Source organism: Anthonomus grandis, chromosome 6 (assembly GCF_022605725.1).
Source record: "Anthonomus grandis grandis chromosome 6, icAntGran1.3, whole genome shotgun sequence".
NCBI lineage: Eukaryota > Metazoa > Arthropoda > Insecta > Coleoptera > Curculionidae > Anthonomus > Anthonomus grandis.
In genome coordinates, this window is record NC_065551.1 from 36,684,567 (window position 1) to 36,704,870 (window position 20,304).

General features: G+C 33.1%; 1 protein-coding gene across 8 annotated transcripts in view; it reads left to right on the forward strand.

Moving 5' to 3' along the window:
* The window catches only part of LOC126737004 (probable phospholipid-transporting ATPase IA), a 36,122-nt gene that overhangs the window by 3,118 nt on the left and 12,700 nt on the right, over positions 1-20,304 (forward strand). For 5 of the 8 annotated variants that reach the window (XM_050441667.1, XM_050441672.1, XM_050441671.1 and 2 more), the window contains exons 2-10: positions 5,051-5,186; positions 7,823-7,982; positions 8,041-8,224; positions 8,293-8,453; positions 11,949-12,146; positions 12,202-12,583; positions 12,641-12,862; positions 12,915-13,141; positions 16,933-17,055. In XM_050441667.1, the coding sequence (XP_050297624.1) occupies positions 5,090-5,186; positions 7,823-7,982; positions 8,041-8,224; positions 8,293-8,453; positions 11,949-12,146; positions 12,202-12,583; positions 12,641-12,862; positions 12,915-13,141; positions 16,933-17,055 (1,754 nt within the window). In that variant the 5' untranslated portion in view covers positions 5,051-5,089. Of the gene's footprint in view, positions 1-4,781; positions 4,801-5,050; positions 5,187-7,511; positions 7,666-7,822; positions 7,983-8,040; positions 8,225-8,292; positions 8,454-11,948; positions 12,147-12,201; positions 12,584-12,640; positions 12,863-12,914; positions 13,142-16,932; positions 17,056-20,304 lie in introns of those variants that run through there. The other 3 variants (XM_050441668.1, XM_050441669.1, XM_050441670.1) reach the window with 3 other exon arrangements.

Sequence of the window (20,304 nt, forward strand, 5' to 3'; positions counted from 1 at the left end):
CAAAAATTTAAAGTAAAACCCCAAAAGTTTTGTATAAAATTTTTTTTTACTTTTCGCATTACCCCTGTAGGAGAGGGGGGGTCAAAATATGGGAAAAGACCCTGTACTTAGGAGGAAATTTGTAACAACGATTTATCAATATAAATAATTAATTTTTTTTATAGAGTATGACTTATAAATTTCACATCACAACTTTAACGATCGTAATTAGCAATTAGTGAAAGTGCAAAAATCTTTTTTCCGGAAAATAGCGGCGGGTCGGTTTGCGTGTCACCCAACCCTGAAACGACCAGAAAGCCGGACATGATAGGGAAAAATTAGGGGTGGACGCGAAGGGTGGTGACGGTGCAATCACGAGGTGGGTGTGGACGAGGCAGGCCATCAGTTCCCTTTCCTATCTTTTTCTCAAGGACACTGGGTCAGATACCCCTGGGAAAACACAATAATGGGAGTGCTATAATAATAAAAGATGTCCATAGCGAAATATCCACCTTGAAATCCTCATGGCTCAAATGATTTATTCATTTTCTAGTTCAAGGTTTAATAGAAAGCACTAAATTAATAAATGCATAATGTACCCCGACAGTAGGTTAATAGAGCGAGGAAGCGAAAAAGGGGGTTGAAAATGTCGCTCGCAAAATTCCCTATAGTTCCCCATCGAAATGTTAACGTCATGAGTAAGAAAATCCAATCACGGATCGTTGGTTGAAAGGTCGAATTTTAGAAACGAGGTATTAGTCAAAGAATTTTTATAATTCTTTAAGCTTTCCAAAAAATATAAATACATTTCTTATATCTTTTTTTAAAATATTAAAATTTATGTTCTCAAAAAAGGTCTTTTTATTAACTAATAGCGAGCGACTCTAGTAGCATCAAAATATTATAAATTAATATTAAAAATTTGTAGATTTGGCAAATATATCTATCAGATCAAGTAAATATTTAAGAGATATTTAAACAGTGATACTTTCTGGAGTTTTGATTGAATTTAATAATACAAAAAAAAAATTAATGCAATTTTGAAACAGAATTTATATTTGCAACTACATCACCTGAAACTTAATCAATGTATGCTTTAAAAAGCGGGTATTTTGTTCGTAAAATATCCTAAAATTACAATGTTGGTTATGTGACCAGTTGCAAGTAAAAGTATGCAATATACCATGTACCAATTTATTTTTTTTGCTTTATGCATCAAGCAGCATTTTTTGACGTACAAAGAAAAAAATAATTTTTACAAATAAGAGATTAATAAGAGAACGATACGCCTTGTTTTCGAAATATAAAATACGGTTTTTTTTACAGTTTACTCGAACACCTTTAAGTTATGTGATAAAAGTATAGATACAAAAACTATAGATTTTTTTATCATCTATAATTTTCTTAAAAAGCATTTTTCTGTCAGGCAATTATTTTCTGCAGAAAAAAACTTTTTTCATTAACCCTACTTTTACCCCCCGCCCACCCCACATAACTCACCAGTAAGAAATTGTTTTCAAAAATAATTGTTTTTCAAAATATAACGCATAAATACCAGCTGGTTCCGTCGCTAATATCTAATCTAATAACACAGTTTGTTTATTTAAATTTAATTCAAAAACAGTGCTATTAAATTGGTTATTATAAAAAACGGTGATTTTTCAAAAGAATTTCTTACTGGGCAAATGTTTGGGGTGGGTGGGGGTTAAGGGCTGTGTTGATAAAAAACAAAGTTTTTGCATAAATATTTATTCAATATTTAATTTAACAACACTGTTTATTTAAATGTGACATAATTTTACATGTAAATATTTAATATAAAAACAGCGTTATTAAGATTGAATAATATGGACGAAAAATAGTGAATTTTCAGAAGAATTTCATCAAATATTTAAAATGTAGTAATCGAGTTTAAAAAACTAGGTATGTAAATTCCGTGACAATTTTTTTAAATTCCGAAATTTTCTCCTTTTTGTAATTAGAATCGTATATGATATACGTATATTCTATAGTTTAATAAATATACCTTGACCATATACTAAAAAAACCGTTAAATAAATATATATTTAACGATAATAATACATAATGTTTTGCTTAGGCTGTAAATATTTCAAAAGACTTGTAAATATTTCAAAAGACTAGAGAACTAAAAAAATGTACAAAATTTTACCACATTTTTCATCAAAATCAAAGCTTTTTTTTTATTAATTTGAGTCATTTCTTAGTAAAATTTGTTTTAAAAGTTGGTAAATTTAATCACCATTAAAATAAAAATATATTAAATTAAAATAAAACGATATAAAACTTAAAGCAAAATATCACAAGGCATTTAAAAATTCAGGTAGTAATTACCACTTTACTGAATTTAAAAGATTTAGAACTGTTGTTAAATCACAGATAAATACTTGTTATGCATCTTATATAAATGAAATTCAAAATAGTATATCTACTAATCCTGCTTTATTCTGGTCATATATACAGACAAAGAAGGGTTGTTCAAGAATACCAGGTAGAATGCATGACCATAACGGAGTGTATGAGGAACCGAATCACATAGTAAATGCATTTGCGTCCTATTTCCAAAGTGCTTATACCTCTACAAACAATGATGAAACTGACCATCTGTTATTCAATCCAAATGATAACCATGTAGTTTCAAATCTCTGTGTGCATATAGATGATATTTCTGAGTTGGAAATTGAGCAAACTTTGAAAAATATGAAGAGTAAGTCTAGTTCGGGCCATCATCTTATTCCCTGTTTTCTACTAAAAGATTGTAGTGCTGTTTTCGCTGAGCCTCTTAAATATCTTTTTAATTTGGCCTTAAAGACATACACATTTCCGTTATGCTGAAAACTGGCTAGGGTATGTCCGATATTGAAAAAGGGGGATGCTTCTGATATTGCCAATTACCGACCAATTGCGATTCTCAGTAGTTTTGGAAAGGTCTTTGAGAAAGTCATATACAACCGTATGTTTCCAGCAGTTCATAGACTCATCGCCACTCAGCAACATGGATTCAATTTACTCAATTTTTAAGTGATGCTATTGATGACGTCGGCCAGACTGATGTAGTTTACACAGACTTCTCAAAGGCCTTTGACTGCATTCATCATTTTACTGTACTTAAAAAACTATGCTCTTTTGGATTTAGTCCATCACCTGTCTCTTTTTTTAGATCATATCTTACTTCAAGGCAACAATTTGTTTCTTATAACGGCTTCAAGTCTGAGTTGTATTTGGCTTCATCTGGGGTGCCTCAAGGATCGAATTTGGGGCCTTTACTGTTCTTACTTTTCATCAATGACCTTTCCCGCGCCTTAACTTGTGAAAACTTACTGTTTGCCGACGATTTGAAAATATATAGCAGAATCAATTGTATTGACGACTGTGTATTTCTCCAACATCAACTTAATATTTTACACACCTGGTGTATAAAGAATAAACTTAAAGTAAATATATCTAAATGTAAAGTAGTGACATTCACTCGGAAACGTAAACCATTAAATTACGTATACAGTATCAGTTCTGAAGAATTAGAGCATTGTAAAAATAAACATGATTTGGGGGTTACATTTGATACCCAACTGACATTTATTCCCCACACTCAGTCAGTCTTTTCATCCGCAAATAGAGTTTTAGGTTTCATAATGAGAAACTGTAAACAATTCACTAATATTACATCTCTTAAAACACTGTTTTACTCACTAGTTCAATCAACACTGGAATATTGCTGCTTATTGTGGTATCCAATATATCAGATTCATGTTATGGCTCTAGAGAATGTTCAAAATAAATTCCTCAAATTTTTGCATTTGAAAGAAACTGGTGTCTATCCTCAAAGACGATTTGATAATGCTCTTTTACTGTCTCAGTTTAATATTGATTCTCTTAATTTTAGAGGGATGCTTGTTTTTATTAACTTTATATATAAGCTTACTCACAATCTTATTGATTCGCCCCATCTTTTATCAATGTTAAACTTTAGAGTACCAAGATGTAACTCACGGCTTACCGAAACATTTTATTGTTCTCATTCGAGAACTAACATTGGTAAGAAGTCACCAATTTTTGTTATGACCACAAATTTTAACAGCATCTCTGCTTTGTGCGATATACATAACTGTTCTCTTAGACAAGTAGGTATTTTCACTAGGGAAATTTTCTCCCCTCTTATTTAAGTTACATGTGTAGGTCTTATAGCTTAAGCACATATTCCATTTTTCATTTTTTTTTTTCGTATTTTATATCTGTTACTTGGTATGCTAGCTTTATTCTGTAAATGGTTTCGTACTGTTGAACAATAAACAATAAATGAATAAAACCACTTTTATGCATGTGTAGGGAATAAAAGTGAGTTTTAGTGAACTCGTAAAAATTCGAAAAATAAAATTTTGATATGGCACCCATTCAGACGGGTGTTGACTATGACCCTCATTTATTTGGTTTTTTGTCGATAAAATTGGGCGTACAATACGTGGTTAAAGTATCAGATCGCACCCTTAACACACTGTACATATAAATATTTTGTAAATAAATAAATAATGCTATACTATAGGGAATAACTAATTAGACTTAGGAAAGATTTTTCTCATGTAATAGAGTAACATTATCAGGGAGAACGTCATGGGAAGAGACTCTTTTTCTCTATGAACTTTACGGAGTGGGAGTGCGCCCATTCTCCCCTTTTTTGTCCATTATAGAACACAGTCCATTTAGTGAGCGTCACGACGGCTGAAAACTACCACGGCGCGTTTTCGTGGGCGTCGGTAATAATACCTAATTTATTTTTCAAAAATTTTATTCGCCTATTGTTCTGGGGTAAGTGGGCTTATGTGAAACGTGACTCATATTTATTCATAGAATTTTTATTTATGATAAGATTATCGATAAAAAAGATTTAAAATTAAAATATGATGATATAATTAAGTCGGCTAAAACAATGCAAAGTTAAGTTTTTTTTTCGTGTATAAAATTCTATGATTTTCTGAAAACGAGTTTACCTACTCTTTGTCTACCATAGATTAAGATACTTGCGTCATATTTTAAATCCTTTCGTTTTAACTTACAGGGTGTCCAGTGAGACCCGCTTCAACCCCCCAACCCCCATATGCCCTCCAGACATTCCAACATTGAACTAAGCCAAGTTACAACCAATTCCCAAAATAATGCGGAGAGTTTAAATAGGAACCCTAGCGATAACCAAGGTATAATTCAATTTTTTTTTCTATTATTGCGTTCATTTTTTAAAAAATCATATTAAAAGAAAAAGGTTCACTATAGTAAAGTTTCTCAAAAGTTTTATGTCTATAAGAATGTATCGTGGAAAAAGTTCGTGTTTAAAGCAAATAAAATTGAAAAACTAAATAAAACAGAACGGAAACTAGTAGGAAACTTTGCAGATCAACGATATGTTTCGAATAAATTAAATCTCTATATATTTACTATTCATATAATAATCATTTACCCCTTCAAAAGGAACCTATTTTTAACTCGGTATATCTTATAATATTCATTGAAATATTTCGTGTTAGTTTGTCGACAGAAGATCGATTAATCGGAAAATGGGAAAAAAATATTGACGTGTCGGCTCCATTGTAATGAAAGTTTTATTAACCAATTACGGACATGATCTGCGATAAGGTTTACTAATCCTGTAAATGTTTGTTCCTTGGATAAATATAAACATTTGTATTTAATATTAAATGGATATCTTGAAGACTAATCGGTTTCTCGAGAGTTAGTCATCTATGTACTGATCTAATTGTATGTTCTTCTTCAAAGGTATGTCTAGGAATTAATATCTGAAACAATAATGTCAGTAATACCTTCTTTCTTCTTGATATCGGAAAAGATATATGGGATAGTGTTAACGTACAAAGAGCTAAAATTTAAACCGAGATGGCCACTACTACTTTTATTAAAATGAGACAATAAAAACGGAACCAAATATCTGGTTCCTTCAAGAAAAACCCCTTTTCGAATAAACATGATTTTTAACTAACAAGTTTTAAAGGCTGTAAATATTTAGTTCTTTCTTATTATACTAAAATAGGGTATTTCTCAATTTATTTGATTTAATTTTTCAAACATTGGATAGTTGAAATGTTGTGGTCCAAAAATAACAGCATATCCTTTGGCCTGGTAAGAACGACCCTATTTTTAGTCCATTTGATATTCGAAATTCAATTCTGCGTTATACCCATCGATATCATCAATAATTTCTTTACCAGCTATAAGAGATGTATAAAAATTTTGATCTGCCTCAGAAATAAGATGCATAACTGATCTTATATCATTAATTTTATTTGTCATTAGAATGAAGCATTGGCAAAGGTAAACTAAATAGTTCTGCCTATTTACCCTTAAAATGACCGTCGCAGGGATTTAGGTCTGGTGACCTGGCCGGCCCCATTGGCCCTCTTGGCAGCCAAAGCAGGGATAAGATCTTCTTGAAGAAGATTCAAATAGCGTTGTTCTGTTAAGTTTTCTTCGAAAAAGTATGGCCCAAACATTAATAGATTTACGCTACTGTGTATGAGCCTCAGTTGCCGAGTGTAGATTTGACACTGACCAGTACCGACAATTTTGCCGATTTACGACACCGTTTAAACAAAAAGTTGCTTCATCGGAAAACAAAACTCGTAACACAAACTGACGGTTATTATTGCGAATGTTCGTCATTTGCTCGCAAAATTGGTTTCTTCGATCAGGATCGTCCTCATTTAATTCGTGTATTAGTCTAATTTTATACGGGTGGTATTCATTTGCTTTTAAGATGTTTCTTACTGACGTTCCGGCTATATTATTATCAACTGAAATTTGTGAAGTTGCATTATTTGGATTTTCTTCGACGGAGAGCAGAACGTTTAATTTTGTTTCTTCACAAATTTTTGGACGACCTGATCTTGGCAAATCCCTAACATGACCTGAAGTTTTAAATTTGTGCTCTATTCTACTAACTGTTGACTGGGAAATAGAATGGTTTGGGTATTTGGCATTTAAATTAGCCATAATTTAGTCTGATAAAAATAATTAACTTTCGAAGTGACAGTGACAAGTGCAACCATGGAAATAGAAACAATTGGCTCGATTTTACCTTAATTTGTAAATAGACGTACTTATTTGTTTTCTTGTTATTTAAATGTAAATATTTCTAAAACAGTTGAGTTTTGAGATAAGGTGTGTTATACGAAACTTGCTTGGAATTCCATTTAAAAAAATGACCGATGACGTCATATCTTTTTTTTGTTCCACCCTGTATACAAAAATGTATGTGAAATAATGCGCAACTTAAAATAAAAATCGACGGGTCCGAGCGTTTTCTCCAAAAATCATGTCGTCTCTAATTTTTATCGAATTTATGCAGAACTTTAGGCGGTCACTATAACTTCTTAGCCGCCCCCCGTATAAACATTTCCCTATGGAACAACAGCAAGACTGCGCCGTTCCTTGTCTTATCGATTTTTTCCCTTTCATACGACACCTTATGGACGTATAATAGTGCAATGGTGACCCAATCTGTGGCGATGATTTTTCAAAAAATTAATCGGTCGTTTTCTCAAAATTATGTTCGGATTATCATTGGTTAAAGTATCATTTTTTTATCGGTCGACCATCAGATGGAGGATTATCGTTTAGAGATTTTTCGAATTCTTCGCCATCGCTTTTGGGGAACCTTTACGCGTAAGTAATTGAGTTAACGAATTCTCATAAAATTGGATTCTGTGTAGTTGTGAAGGAGGCCAGTGAAAAAGCGTTTTAGTCACTTGTTGCGTTATTAACTGGTCTAGGAGCTGATGGAAACTGTGCGAGAAATTTGAATTTTTATTTGTGGTTTCAGATGAGCACGATGGCGCGGTTCCATCGGCGATGGACCGCGAGGAGACCGAAACGAGCGGGGACACTCTGGACGATCAGGAGCACCGCGTAATCTTCATAAACCGGGCTCAACCTCCTGTCATTAAGTATTGTAATAATAGGATCTCCACAGCCAAATATAGGTTAACAACTAGATTACAAAATTTAAGGGTTAAAAATGATTAACGGAGTTTATTTTAGTATTATAAGATTTGTACCCCTATTCTTATTCGAGCAGTTCCGACGATGGGCGAATATATTTTTTTTAATGATCGCCCTGCTGCAACAAATCCCGGACGTGTCGCCCACCGGCCGTTACACCACTTTAGTGCCTCTCATTTTTATTTTGTCGGTCTCGGCCGTCAAAGAAATCATCGAAGATGTCGTGAGTTGATTCAAATAATTGAAAATATGTCCGTGTATTTTTTTATTTTATTTTATTATTAACTCTAGAAAAGACACCGAGCTGACGACGAAACCAACCACAGAAAAGTGGAAGTTTTACGGGGCGATGTGTGGATCAACATACGGTGGATGGACGTTGTCGTCGGAGATATCGTTAAAGTGACCAATAACAATTTTTTTCCGGCTGATCTCGTTCTACTGTCTTCTAGGTATTTTTTTTTCAAATATTCTCATTAAATAAATAATAATAATAATAAATATTTATTATTTGCATAGAAAGAAAAAAAATACAAGTTTACAAAATCTAGTAATAAATTTACGCAAATAAAAGGCCCAAAAATTCAGAATTCTGCCATGGCAGATTCTGGTCTTTAACATTGTGGCCCCACAGTTCATTAAAAAAAATGGTTATTTCAGTTACGCTTAACTAATAACTGATTAAATACAGCGTTTTCTTCAATCATATACCTAATAAACCTAGATATAAAAGTTCTAAATTCTAAATTTGACAGTTTAACATCAAGCAAAACAATACATATGCAAACACCTTAAAAACAGATTAAATTTTTTGTTAAATAACAAAAAATAGAAAAATTATTACAGACAGTAAATAAATAAAAATGATCCCATACCAAAAATTGTAATAAATTACTCAAGAAAACAATTATTCAAAAAGTTAAAAAAGAAGAACCTAAATTATACCTAAATTATATACCCTGCTGATTCTTTAGATGTACAATCATCCTATTACGAAAACTATTACAAGAAATTGATAATCGGTCCGGATCCAAATTTGATAAGCAAAATTGTAAGAAAATGATCGTTTAAATAACCGTGTTTTATGTCTCGGAATGAGAATAGTATTTCTTCTTCATTTTAAATGGTGTACATCATTTCTAAAAGTTATCAGCAATTCTTCGATTATGCACACAGTAGAGTCTCGATAACGTGAACTAATTAGGGATGACTTTGTTCATGTTTTCGAGGAGTTAATGTTACTGGATAAAGTTAATCGCATGATAAACTAACACGTATATGTACTTTGAATATATATTTTATTGGAAAATCAAACAAAAATATGTTATACAGTTAGTAATACATAGTTGAAAATATATATGTTTATACATGATAAAGAAAAAAATATTTATTATATAGGTAAGTATTTGTATGTAAGTAAGTACAATGTACATTATTTATATTTAATCCGTTGTTTTTAGAAAAAAGTTATCTAACTTTGTTTGACGGATACGTTGTTTGTTTAAAAGAATAGTTGTACATTCACGTAATTTGTGTAAAGACTGAATATCCTCGAAGTCGGCATTGTTTTGCTCCGCCCATTAAATATAAGAACTACCTCAACGTGAGTGACTTTATTCATAGCCTGAGAAACCTCTGGATCTTGATCCTGTTCGGTTTCTGAATCATTAGACACTGCAGTACAATTCTCATCATGTTCAACGAAGTCATCTTTATTCCATTCTTCGATATCTCCACGTTCGAAGTCTTGCCCTGGATCAATTTCTTCTAATAAATTGAGGTTAGTCTCTACAACGCTATTCAGGCTTAGCAATTCTTGACGAAGAGTTGCCAAGGGTATTGTGTCTTCACGATCATCATTGCTTTGGCTTTCGAAAAAATTTTTCCAACACTTTTTAATGGTTGCTGGTTCTAATTTATTCCATGCTCGTGATAACTTTAAAATAGCATCCCTGAGGTTGTATTGTTTGATAATGACATTCATGTCCTTAGATTTATTAGCTACAACCATTGCCAAACACATGGAGCGATAATGCAGTTTAGTCAACCTAATAACGTTTTGGTCCATAGGTTGAATTAAGGGTGTCACATTGGGAGGCATATACATAACTTGAATTAGTCCATCATCAGATAAAAATGTCTCTACTGGGGGATGACTGGGGGCATTATCCAATAAAAGAAGTGCTTTCTCTGGAAGACCTTGTTTCTTAAGAAATTTTCTCACCTAAAATTAAAAGAAACTTTTAATTTTGAAATGTATAGCTATGGCAGGAAATTTACCTCAGGAACAAAAATTTCTTTGAACCATTCCTTAAAAATTCCGGCTGTCATCTATGCAGATTGTAAGTTTTTGTAGTGTACAGGAATGTAAGAGTTCTTAAAACTTCCCTATTACCAAAGGAGTCAATTTATGTAGTCCAGTCGCATTTGTACTTGCTAGAAACGTTATTCTTTCTTTGGCTGTTTTTCTTCCAGAGGCAGTTTTTTCTTCACTGGGTACGTAAGTCTTTCCGGGTAAAAACTTCCAGTCATCGGCGTTGTACACTTGATTATAGTCTAAGTTTAGGTCCTTGATTTTTTCTTCAAGTTTACGTAAGAATGGTGAAACCAGCTCGGGCTGAGAAGATAGTTAGGAAGCGTATGCCAAATCTTTTCTTGAACTTTTGCAACCACCCCGAGCTCGCAGAAAAAGTGGAATTTTTATCGTATAGTTTTTCGTGAAAATATTTGGCTTTCTCTTTTAAAATTAAACCACTGATTGGTGCATTCCTCTCTCGTTGTCGCAAAAACCACTTATACACAGCTTTTTCCATTAATGGATATTCAGAAGGTCTAAGAGATTTTCGTTTACCTTGTCCAGAAAAAGTCAAGGCAACTGTTGAGGTAATTTGGTCTTTTTTCTTCTTAATTGCACACACCGTGGATTTGGCTATTCCATACTTTTTTGCTAAAAAGGTAACTCCACAACCTCTACTAACATCGGACAAGAGTTGGGCTTTTTTTTCCAGAGTTAAATAATTTACTTTCTTAGTAGACATCGTGCTTGTTTCGTATTGATCGGCAAATAAACACTGAATAAGACTCAAATTTCATATCTCTTCCAAACATGTACAAACAAGATATACTATTTGGCGGCGAAATGCCGCTTAATGCCTACAGGTAACACGTTATAAATATTTTTTTGTTCACGTTATAGAGGCGAGATATTTTTGGCGTTCACGTTTTAGAATAGGCTGAATACCAATTAGGCTGTTCACGTTATCGAGACTCTACTGTATTAAATATAAAACTACAAGTTTAAATTTAAATATCAACATTTGCCCTATTATTTTATTAAAAATATTCGAATATATACACGGGTCATTCGTAATGATTTATTTAATTTAAAATGTGGATTTACATATTATTCGACTGTTTTTGCTCGGATACACTCTTCCCATGAATAGAATTGTTTTTGACAGTGAATAATGATAGTGCGTGAGTAGATCCCATGTGTTTTATTATAGACGTTTCTCTTTCGAAAGTAAAAAAATCTTTTGTAGAAGTAAAATAATTAATAAATAAAAAACCAATTCTTTAAACTAGATTTTCTTCCTCTTATTAAATAATTTTAACGGTGCAACCTACTCTTCTAATTATTTTTATCTGAAATGCGGAATTGGAAACATCGAGACAAAACACAACAAAGAAGGATATCATTGGAAAGAGAATTGAACGTCTTCCTAAAACGATTACAACTATTTCCATTTTAGCTTCTAAAAGTGACATCTACCCTTCCTAGGGGATGGAAACGAGAAATCTAAAAAGATTCATTTATGAAGGACACTTTCTTACAAATAAAATTGACAAATTTTTCCAATTTTTATTTAGGTCTAGTAAGAGTTTTTAGAAAAAATGAACGAATATTTTCAATTCTTATTAAATATTAAAAGAGAAATTTCTTACAGTGAACCTCAAGGTATGAGCTTTATCGAAACGGCGAATTTGGATGGCGAAACGAATTTAAAAATCAGACAAGCGTTACCCAGTACCGCCAAACTGACGACCCTTAATCACCTTAAGGAATTGACCGGCACTTTGGAATGCGAACCACCTAATAGACACCTGTACGAATTCACCGGAGTTTTAAAGGAATATGGAAAACCGTAAAGAGTAATAAAAATTAAAATGCGTCATCTACTAAACGTTTTTCCGTTTTAGTCATGAACCGTTGGGTCCGGATCAAATCCTGCTCCGTGGCGCGATGCTGCGTAACACCTCCTGGGTGTTCGGTTTAGTTATTTACACTGGCCACGAGACCAAACTGATGCGCAATTCGACCAAAGCCCCACTAAAACGGTCCACCATCGATAAAATGACCAACATCCAGATTTTACTGTTGTTCGGTTTGTTGTTCGTCATGTGCCTGATTTGTACCATATTCAATGTGTTTTGGAATCGTGCCAACGCTAATACTCATTATTACATCGGAATCGAAGGCGGAGAAAACTTTTTGTATACCTTTTTGACTTTTCTGATCCTTTTTAATAACCTCATTCCGATTTCGTTGCAAGTTACTTTGGAAGTTGTTCGATTCATACAGGTTGGTTGGTATTGGTTATTCTGAAAATCTTTTTCACTTTTATTTGGTTTATTTTAGGCGATTTTTATAAACATGGACCGGCAAATGTACCACGAGGAAACTGACACACCCGCGATGGCGAGAACCTCAAATTTAAACGAGGAACTCGGACAGGTGAAATATATTTTTTCGGATAAAACCGGTACTTTGACCAGGAATATTATGGAGTTTAAACGGTGCGCTATAGGACACGAAATATACACACCCACTAGCATCACTGAGGAATCATTACTCGTACAAGTAAGCCACTTGTTCAAACTGTCTTTCGATATTTTTAAAATTTAATTTCAAGAATCTAAGAAACCATCACAAAGATTCGGAATTAATACGAGACTTATTAGTCCTTCTCTCTGTGTGTCACACAGTGATACCGGAAAAAATGCCCGACGGTTCGATAGTTTATCATGCCGCATCTCCAGACGAGAGGGCGCTGGTTTACGGGGCCGCCAAGTTCGGTTACGTTTTTAACAGTAGAACTCCTGATTATGTTGAAATTACCGCCCTGGGAGTTACTGAAAGGTATAATATACATACATACAGGGTGTTCATTTGAAAACTTCCCACCACGGATTTATCGAAAATCACTGTTTAAAGGGCAAAAACGCCGAAATACGTCAAAAGGTTTGTCAAGGGGGACAACTTTCTAACTTAAAATTACTTTACCCTCTGCCCCCCAGAGTTATCCCCTTAAAAATTTCAAATGGCAAGGGGTATCGAGTAATAGCTTGTTTAAAAGGTCTTTCAAAGTCTTTTATTTTGACGTTTGATTTTTTTAAATCGGTCGATTCGTTTTCGAGAAAATTAGAAAAATCTTTGTTTATCTTAATTTGTTCAGATAGAAAACAAAAACATGAAAATATCAGTTTTTATTTCAATAAGTGTTCAAAATGTTGCCCGTTAAGGTACCCATTCATGTTCAGGCGGCCGGCCGGCTTAGACCGGAAAGAATTTGGCCGGCCGGCCAGTTTTCGCTACACACGTTCAGTTAGGGGACAGGTCGTGGCCTGTCTTTCGTCGCAAATTGTTAAAAACTCAACGTGTGTAGTGTTTTGTGGACGTTATTTGCCGGCCGGCCTGATTTTACTCTAGACTAAAATTTTTCCCCGTTTATAAAGTAATGGCTAACAATCCAGACTTTACAAAGGAGTTTATTGAAACGTACCGTGCTCATAAATGTTTATGGAAAGTGAGAGATGCAGTATATGCTAATAGAGCACTTAGAAATAAGACATATGAGGAGTTATTGCAACTTTACAAAACAGTGGATCAACATGCTACAGTCGTTTCTGTAAAAAATAAAATAAACAATATGAGAAGTGCTTTTCGAAAAGGGCTGAAGAAAGTGAAGCAATCGAAAAGAAGCGGTTCTTCTCCAGATGATTTGTTTAAGCCAGTGTTGTGGTATTATGACAGTCTTTTATTTACTGTTAAGCACGAAAAGTGTCGAACAACTATTTCTTCAGACAGTGATCTACAACAAGAAGAAATGCATAACGATGAAGAAATTAATGAAAAATGCGGTAAGTTGATACTGATTCACTTTCACTATATTTATGTTTTCTTTATAATTATACAATACAAAGCCATGTTGTTTAATTATAATAAATAGTTATAAATAGTAATACACAATTACCAATTCGGTACCGATAACTACAAAAAATTATCTTTCCAAGATAGTTTACCGGTAGTAATAAAATAGTTCTTATATTTTTCACGATTTTGTTTTGCATTTTCCGGCACATTTTTATGTGGGAAATTGTGTAATACGCAAGCTGATAGCACGATAAAGTCAATTTTTTTTGGATCCATATTTATTGCGGTATGAAAGAATCTGAAACGGTTTGCAAGAATCCCAAAAGCGTTCTCCACAGTGCGTCTTGCTCTGCTCAAACGATAGTTAAAAATTCGCTGCTCCGGAGTTAAATTTTTTTGAGGGTATGATTTCATATATTTTCGTTCAATGCAAACGCATTATCTGCTACAAATATAAAATTTAAATTTTCCGTTGTATTTTGGTTATCTGGCAAGTTAAATGATTTATTCAATAGTTTGTCATGAAAATCGGTGCACTCGAAGACACCACCATCCGATAATCTACCATTGCAACCAACGTTTACATCAACAAATTTATAGTTAGCATTTACAAGGGCCATCAGAACAATACTAAAATATTCCTTATAGTTGAAATGTAAAACCCACTGTTTCTGGGTTTAACTAGAGGAATTGCACGTCTCTGGAATAATTTTTCCCAACGCCTAGGGCGAAATAATTGCAGTAAATTTTAGATCTTCAATGCTGCGGCCTGTTGCTAAATATCTTAGAGTCACTAACAATCTTTCTTTAGCGCTGATTGCTTGTCGGATTATTGTGTCTTTTTTTGTAATATACAGCTTAACCAAATTTAATAAGTATTGAAAACAGTCATTGTTCATTGTAAGGTAATTTTTTAAACCACTGTCGCTTGTGACATGTCGTCGATCATTAACTGAATGTGTGTACTGAATTTGAACCATTCGTCCGGCAAATATCGCATCGGATAGAAAACTGTCGACAGAAACCCTAGCAACAAACTGTATATGTGTAGAGAGCGACGATAATAGCCGGACAGGCATGGACTGCTGGCCGTTTGAACGTGAAACTACCAACATAAACAGAAATTCCGAAGGTTTTACGTGGAAAAAAATAAATAAAAACCTGAATTTTTGTTGAAATTCTTCTCATCAACACAGATATCCTGGGCGAACTGTATTTATTGTTATACCTGCTTAGTTATTTAGTTGCTAAGGAAAATAAATAATTTATTTTGCCATCAGTTACATTTGTGACAGTTTTGGAATAGTGAAAATTTATTTGTTGGATTCAAGATTTTACTTTTAAAATGGCCTGCACACTAGCCGAAAGAATGGAAATTATTCTAATTTATGGTGCCCAAAATTAATGTGCTCGGCAAACTGCCGTCACGTTTAACGCCAGACATCCGAAGAAGATAACTTCGCATAGGTATGTTTTGGACCTTGTTATCAAGTTTACTGAAACTGGATAAGTTGCAGATAAAAAACGTGATCATCGGCGCATTTTGGATGAAGCCGCTCAAGTTGAAGTTTTGGGTCATTTTAGAATAAATCCTAATACCCCATTACGCAAAATTGTTGCTGCCACTGCTATTTCATTAGGCTCTGTTCACACAGTTACCAAACTTCATAAATTTCTTCCATTCAAAATAAAAATATTGCAAGAGTTAACCGAAGACGAGCGATTAATGATAATACTATTCATGTAAAGAATATCTGCTTCAGCGATGAATGCGCATTTTATCTAAATGGATTTGTTATTAATCATAACTGTAGATATTGGAGCAATGAAAATCCTCATGCCTTTGCAGCATGGCATACCCCAGTACCCTCAAAAAATTAATGTATGGACAGACATTTTAGGGAATAAAGTGATTGGGCCATTATTTATTAACGGAAATTTAAATGGAGACATTTATTTGAATATGTTGGAAAATACCATCAATCCGCTTATCACTGAATCCATTGAAAACCAAATCGATGATGATGGAAACCCTATACTTGATGAGGCCAAAATATATTTCCAGCAAGACGGCGCTCCTCCTCACTATGTTCTTCCCGTTCGGCAATGGCTAGACGACGAGTTTCCAGATAAATGGATAGGGCGAAGGGGGCCTATAGAATTGCCTGCTAGATCTCCTGATATAACGCCGTTAGACTTTTTCCTATGGGGTAATTTGAAATCTATTGTCTTTACTCCCCAACCTGAAAGTTTGGATCTTCGTCAACGCATCATCGACAGCTGCCATAATATCCCACAAGATGTTTTTGAAAATGTCCGTCAGAAATTTGAACATCGCCTATATCATTGTTTGGCCAAAAACGGGCAACATTTTGAACACTTATTGAAATAAAAACTGATATTTTCATGTTTTTGTTTTCTATCTGAACAAATTAAGATAAACAAAGATTTTTTTAATGTTCTCGAAAACGAATCGACCGATTTAAAAAAATCAAACGTCAAAATAAAAGACTTCGGAAGACCTTTTAAACAAGCTGTTACTCGATATCCCTTGCCATTTAAAATTTTTAAGGGGATGACCCTGGGGGGCAGAGGATGAAGTAATTTTAGGTTAGAAATTTGCCCCCTTGACAAACCTTTTGACGTATTTCGGCGTTTTTTTTTAAACAGTGGTTTTCGATAAATCCGTGGTGGAAAGTTTTGAAATGAACCATTGAAATGTGGAAATTATTGAAAAAAAAAAATGAATTTTTGAATTCAAATGAATTTTTTTTTAGATATGAGGTGTTGACTGTCCTAGAATTCACGTCGGCTAGAAAAAGGATGTCGGTCATTGTCAAGGATCCACAAGGAAAAATTAAATTGTTTTGTAAAGGGGCAGACACTGTGATTTATGAAAGGTAATAGGTGACACTAATATATGAGGGTTGTCTGTAAATTAAGGTCTTCAATGATTTTTGTTTCATAATAAAACATCATTTTACTGCTAAACCAATTAGAGATACTGAAACATTGTGCACACATCTCTATTTTTTTTTTCAATTCCAGGCATGTCTATTAATTTATCGACACTTTGTAGAAAACTGGAATAATTCTTCCTGGTTTATATTTTAGGCACTTGTGGTTAATGCTATTTTTTCTTACTTTATAGAGTTACTTTCTAGCACTGGAAACAAATTTACATGATTTTCAGCAATTTGGAGTTTTTTTTTCGTTTTATTTCACAAATTGGTAGTAATTTTTTCTGATATAGTGATTTTTTTATGAGATTGAAGCTATAGAATATATCAGGATAATCCAGTATTGAAAGCGGATATTTGAAAAATGCTTCGTTACCAAGATACAGCGTGTCAAAGTTTCAAATTAAATATTTAAATTTGATTATATTTTCAAAACTACTTTAGATTTTTAGATGAAATTCGGCACGTTTGGTTAGATAATAAAGATACATTTTTTTACAAATATTATTATTTTACTTTCACCAGTGACGTGCGTACTGAAACATCTTCGCACAATTTTATTGAAAAAAAATGTACGTCACTGATTTTATTCTGAATAAAAATTATTTGCGGAGTCCTCGCTTAGTTTACAACAAAAAACGACTATAATTTCTTTTCATTTAACACAAAATGTTTTTTGTGTATTTGCAATTCATTATGACACTTTTTTCATCATTTCTTTTGAAAATAATTATTATTAACTTTGCCAATAAAATTGTGTATAGTATTTAGATATTAATCTAAACAATTGTGTGATATTGTGATGGACATGTAGAAGAAGTAGTTCTTGATGCTACTTTAATAAAAGAATTTCAGAAGGCAAGTATGTAAGTTCAATGGAGGAAAATCCAAAATTTTTAAAGAATACTCCAAAATTCTACTCGGAACTGTTTCTGAAGTTTCTTAAAAATGATCTGCAGGATTATCTAGAGGATTAACTCATTAATTTATCGGATAAGAGTTGAATTCAGAAAGAATGGCTTAATACAAATTATTCACAACGATAGATTGGCCGGCTGAAAAAAAAAGACTTAAATAATGAACTTGTTAATGGTATTGGACCAGTGGCCACTCAGGTCACCGGATCTTAATTCCCTAGACTATTAAAGATAAAGATGCCTGCATTTATAAGGGAAGATTTAATTCTAAGGATTCAGCAAGCCGCAATGAAAATCCTCATGAAGTATCAACTGGAATACATGCATTAGTTAGAAGAGTTAGAACTACATTTTTGAGTATTTTTTTTGTAATTTTACGTTTAATCTTCTTTTATTTTGTTATTGTTGCTGATAGTCACTAGTTTTAATAAATTTTTTATTTCAGTTTTTGTTTATTTTTTTTTTTGGAGTCAGTATGTATTTTAATTTTTTTGTGGCAAACGGCAAGTCAAACAAAAAAAACTTAAAGGCGATTTTTTGTTAAAAACTTAATCAGTAAAAAAAATAAGTAGCGCACCATTTTTTTTTATTAAATATTAAATAAAACCAAGAGATGTCCGTACGCATGCTACTAGTTGAAGTAAAATACATTTTTTTTTCATAAAAATATGTATTTTTGCTACCTATTCAAACATACCAAATTTCAATTAAAGATTTTGAAAATATGTATATCAAATTGAAATATTTTAAAAATTTTTGATATCCTGTATCTATCTTTGTAAGAGATAATTTTTCGAATATAGTTTACATTATAAATTGATATAATTTTTAGCCTTTCTATCTGTCATTTAAATTTCCGCTTTCGATACTGAACCACGCTGATTTGGGTCCAATCTGAAAATGTTAGATGTTGAAATAATTAATATGTTTTAAATCTTTGGATTTTAAATGTTATGTTATAGTGACCGAATGCCTGGACTCTATTGCTTTTAGATATTTCAAAGCTCGTTTGTCATAATTATTATGATAATATAAATCCTGTCCAAATAAAAATTATTTGTTGGACTTTTTGAAGATTTAAGATCATCTCTGGCCCACTATGCGCCATTACTCAACTAGAGATAGATTTCCATAGGGGTTAAACCTTTAAACCACGGAAATCTAAAGAAAGACCGTAATTCATACTTACACTACCGCTCAAAAGTATTTGCGCACCATGTATTCTTTTTAATACTTTGAATTAGATACAAAAATCTTATCTTTATATTTATATTTAGATTGTATCTCTTTTGTAAATCGCATATATGCTTAAACAGCATACCTATCAACTATGGTTCGTTGAAAAAAACTGAGTATTGAAAAATAGTCTTGCAAATAACAAACAATGTGGTGAAAATATGCACTTCTTCTAAAAAACTAAGACTAAAGACTATTAGCAACAAACCTCGATCGGGAAGGCCAAAGGCGACAAGTTCAAAGGAAATTTAAATATTATAATTACAAGCAAACGCAATAGACGCCTTATCGCCCCTGAAATCACAGCAAAGATCAACAAGGAGCGTAAAAAAGCGGTTAGTGTTTCGACAGTAAAACGACGACTTTATAATGCTGGTCTTAAAGGACGTTTAACTGTATCAAAACCGCTACTGAAGGATGTTAATAAGAAGAAAAGACTTGAATGGGCCCAATCACACAAAGAATGGACCATTGATGACCGGAATTCGAGGTTTTTGGAACGAAGAGGCGAGTTGTTGTTCACCGTTATGCCAATGAAAGGGTCGCTGAGAATTGTACGGTGGATCTGCAGTGGGCGATCTAATTAGAATAGAGGGAACAAAACAATTTTAAGTGACAATGTACTTCCCTTTGGTACTCGAATAATTGGGGAAAACTTTATCTTTCAACATGATAATGACATGCACACGTCGAAATTGTGCAAGCAATATTTAGGTCAATTACAAAGGCAACATCTTCTGAAAGTTATGGTATGGCCCCCACAATCACCGGACCTTAAAATATCGAATTACTGTGGGATGAATTGGATAGACAATTGCGAAAATCATGCCCCACATCAAAAGAAGACTTGTGGACGATCATCCAAGAAGACTGACACAAGATACCTCAGGAAACTTTGGACAAATTAATTAGAAGACTACCGAAACTCTGTGAAGCTGTTGGGCCTTTTTTTTTACTCTGTTTTTTACAACTTTTTCAATTATATGGCAAATATTTCTATAAAACATTTGAATTATTATTCAAAAAAAATTATACA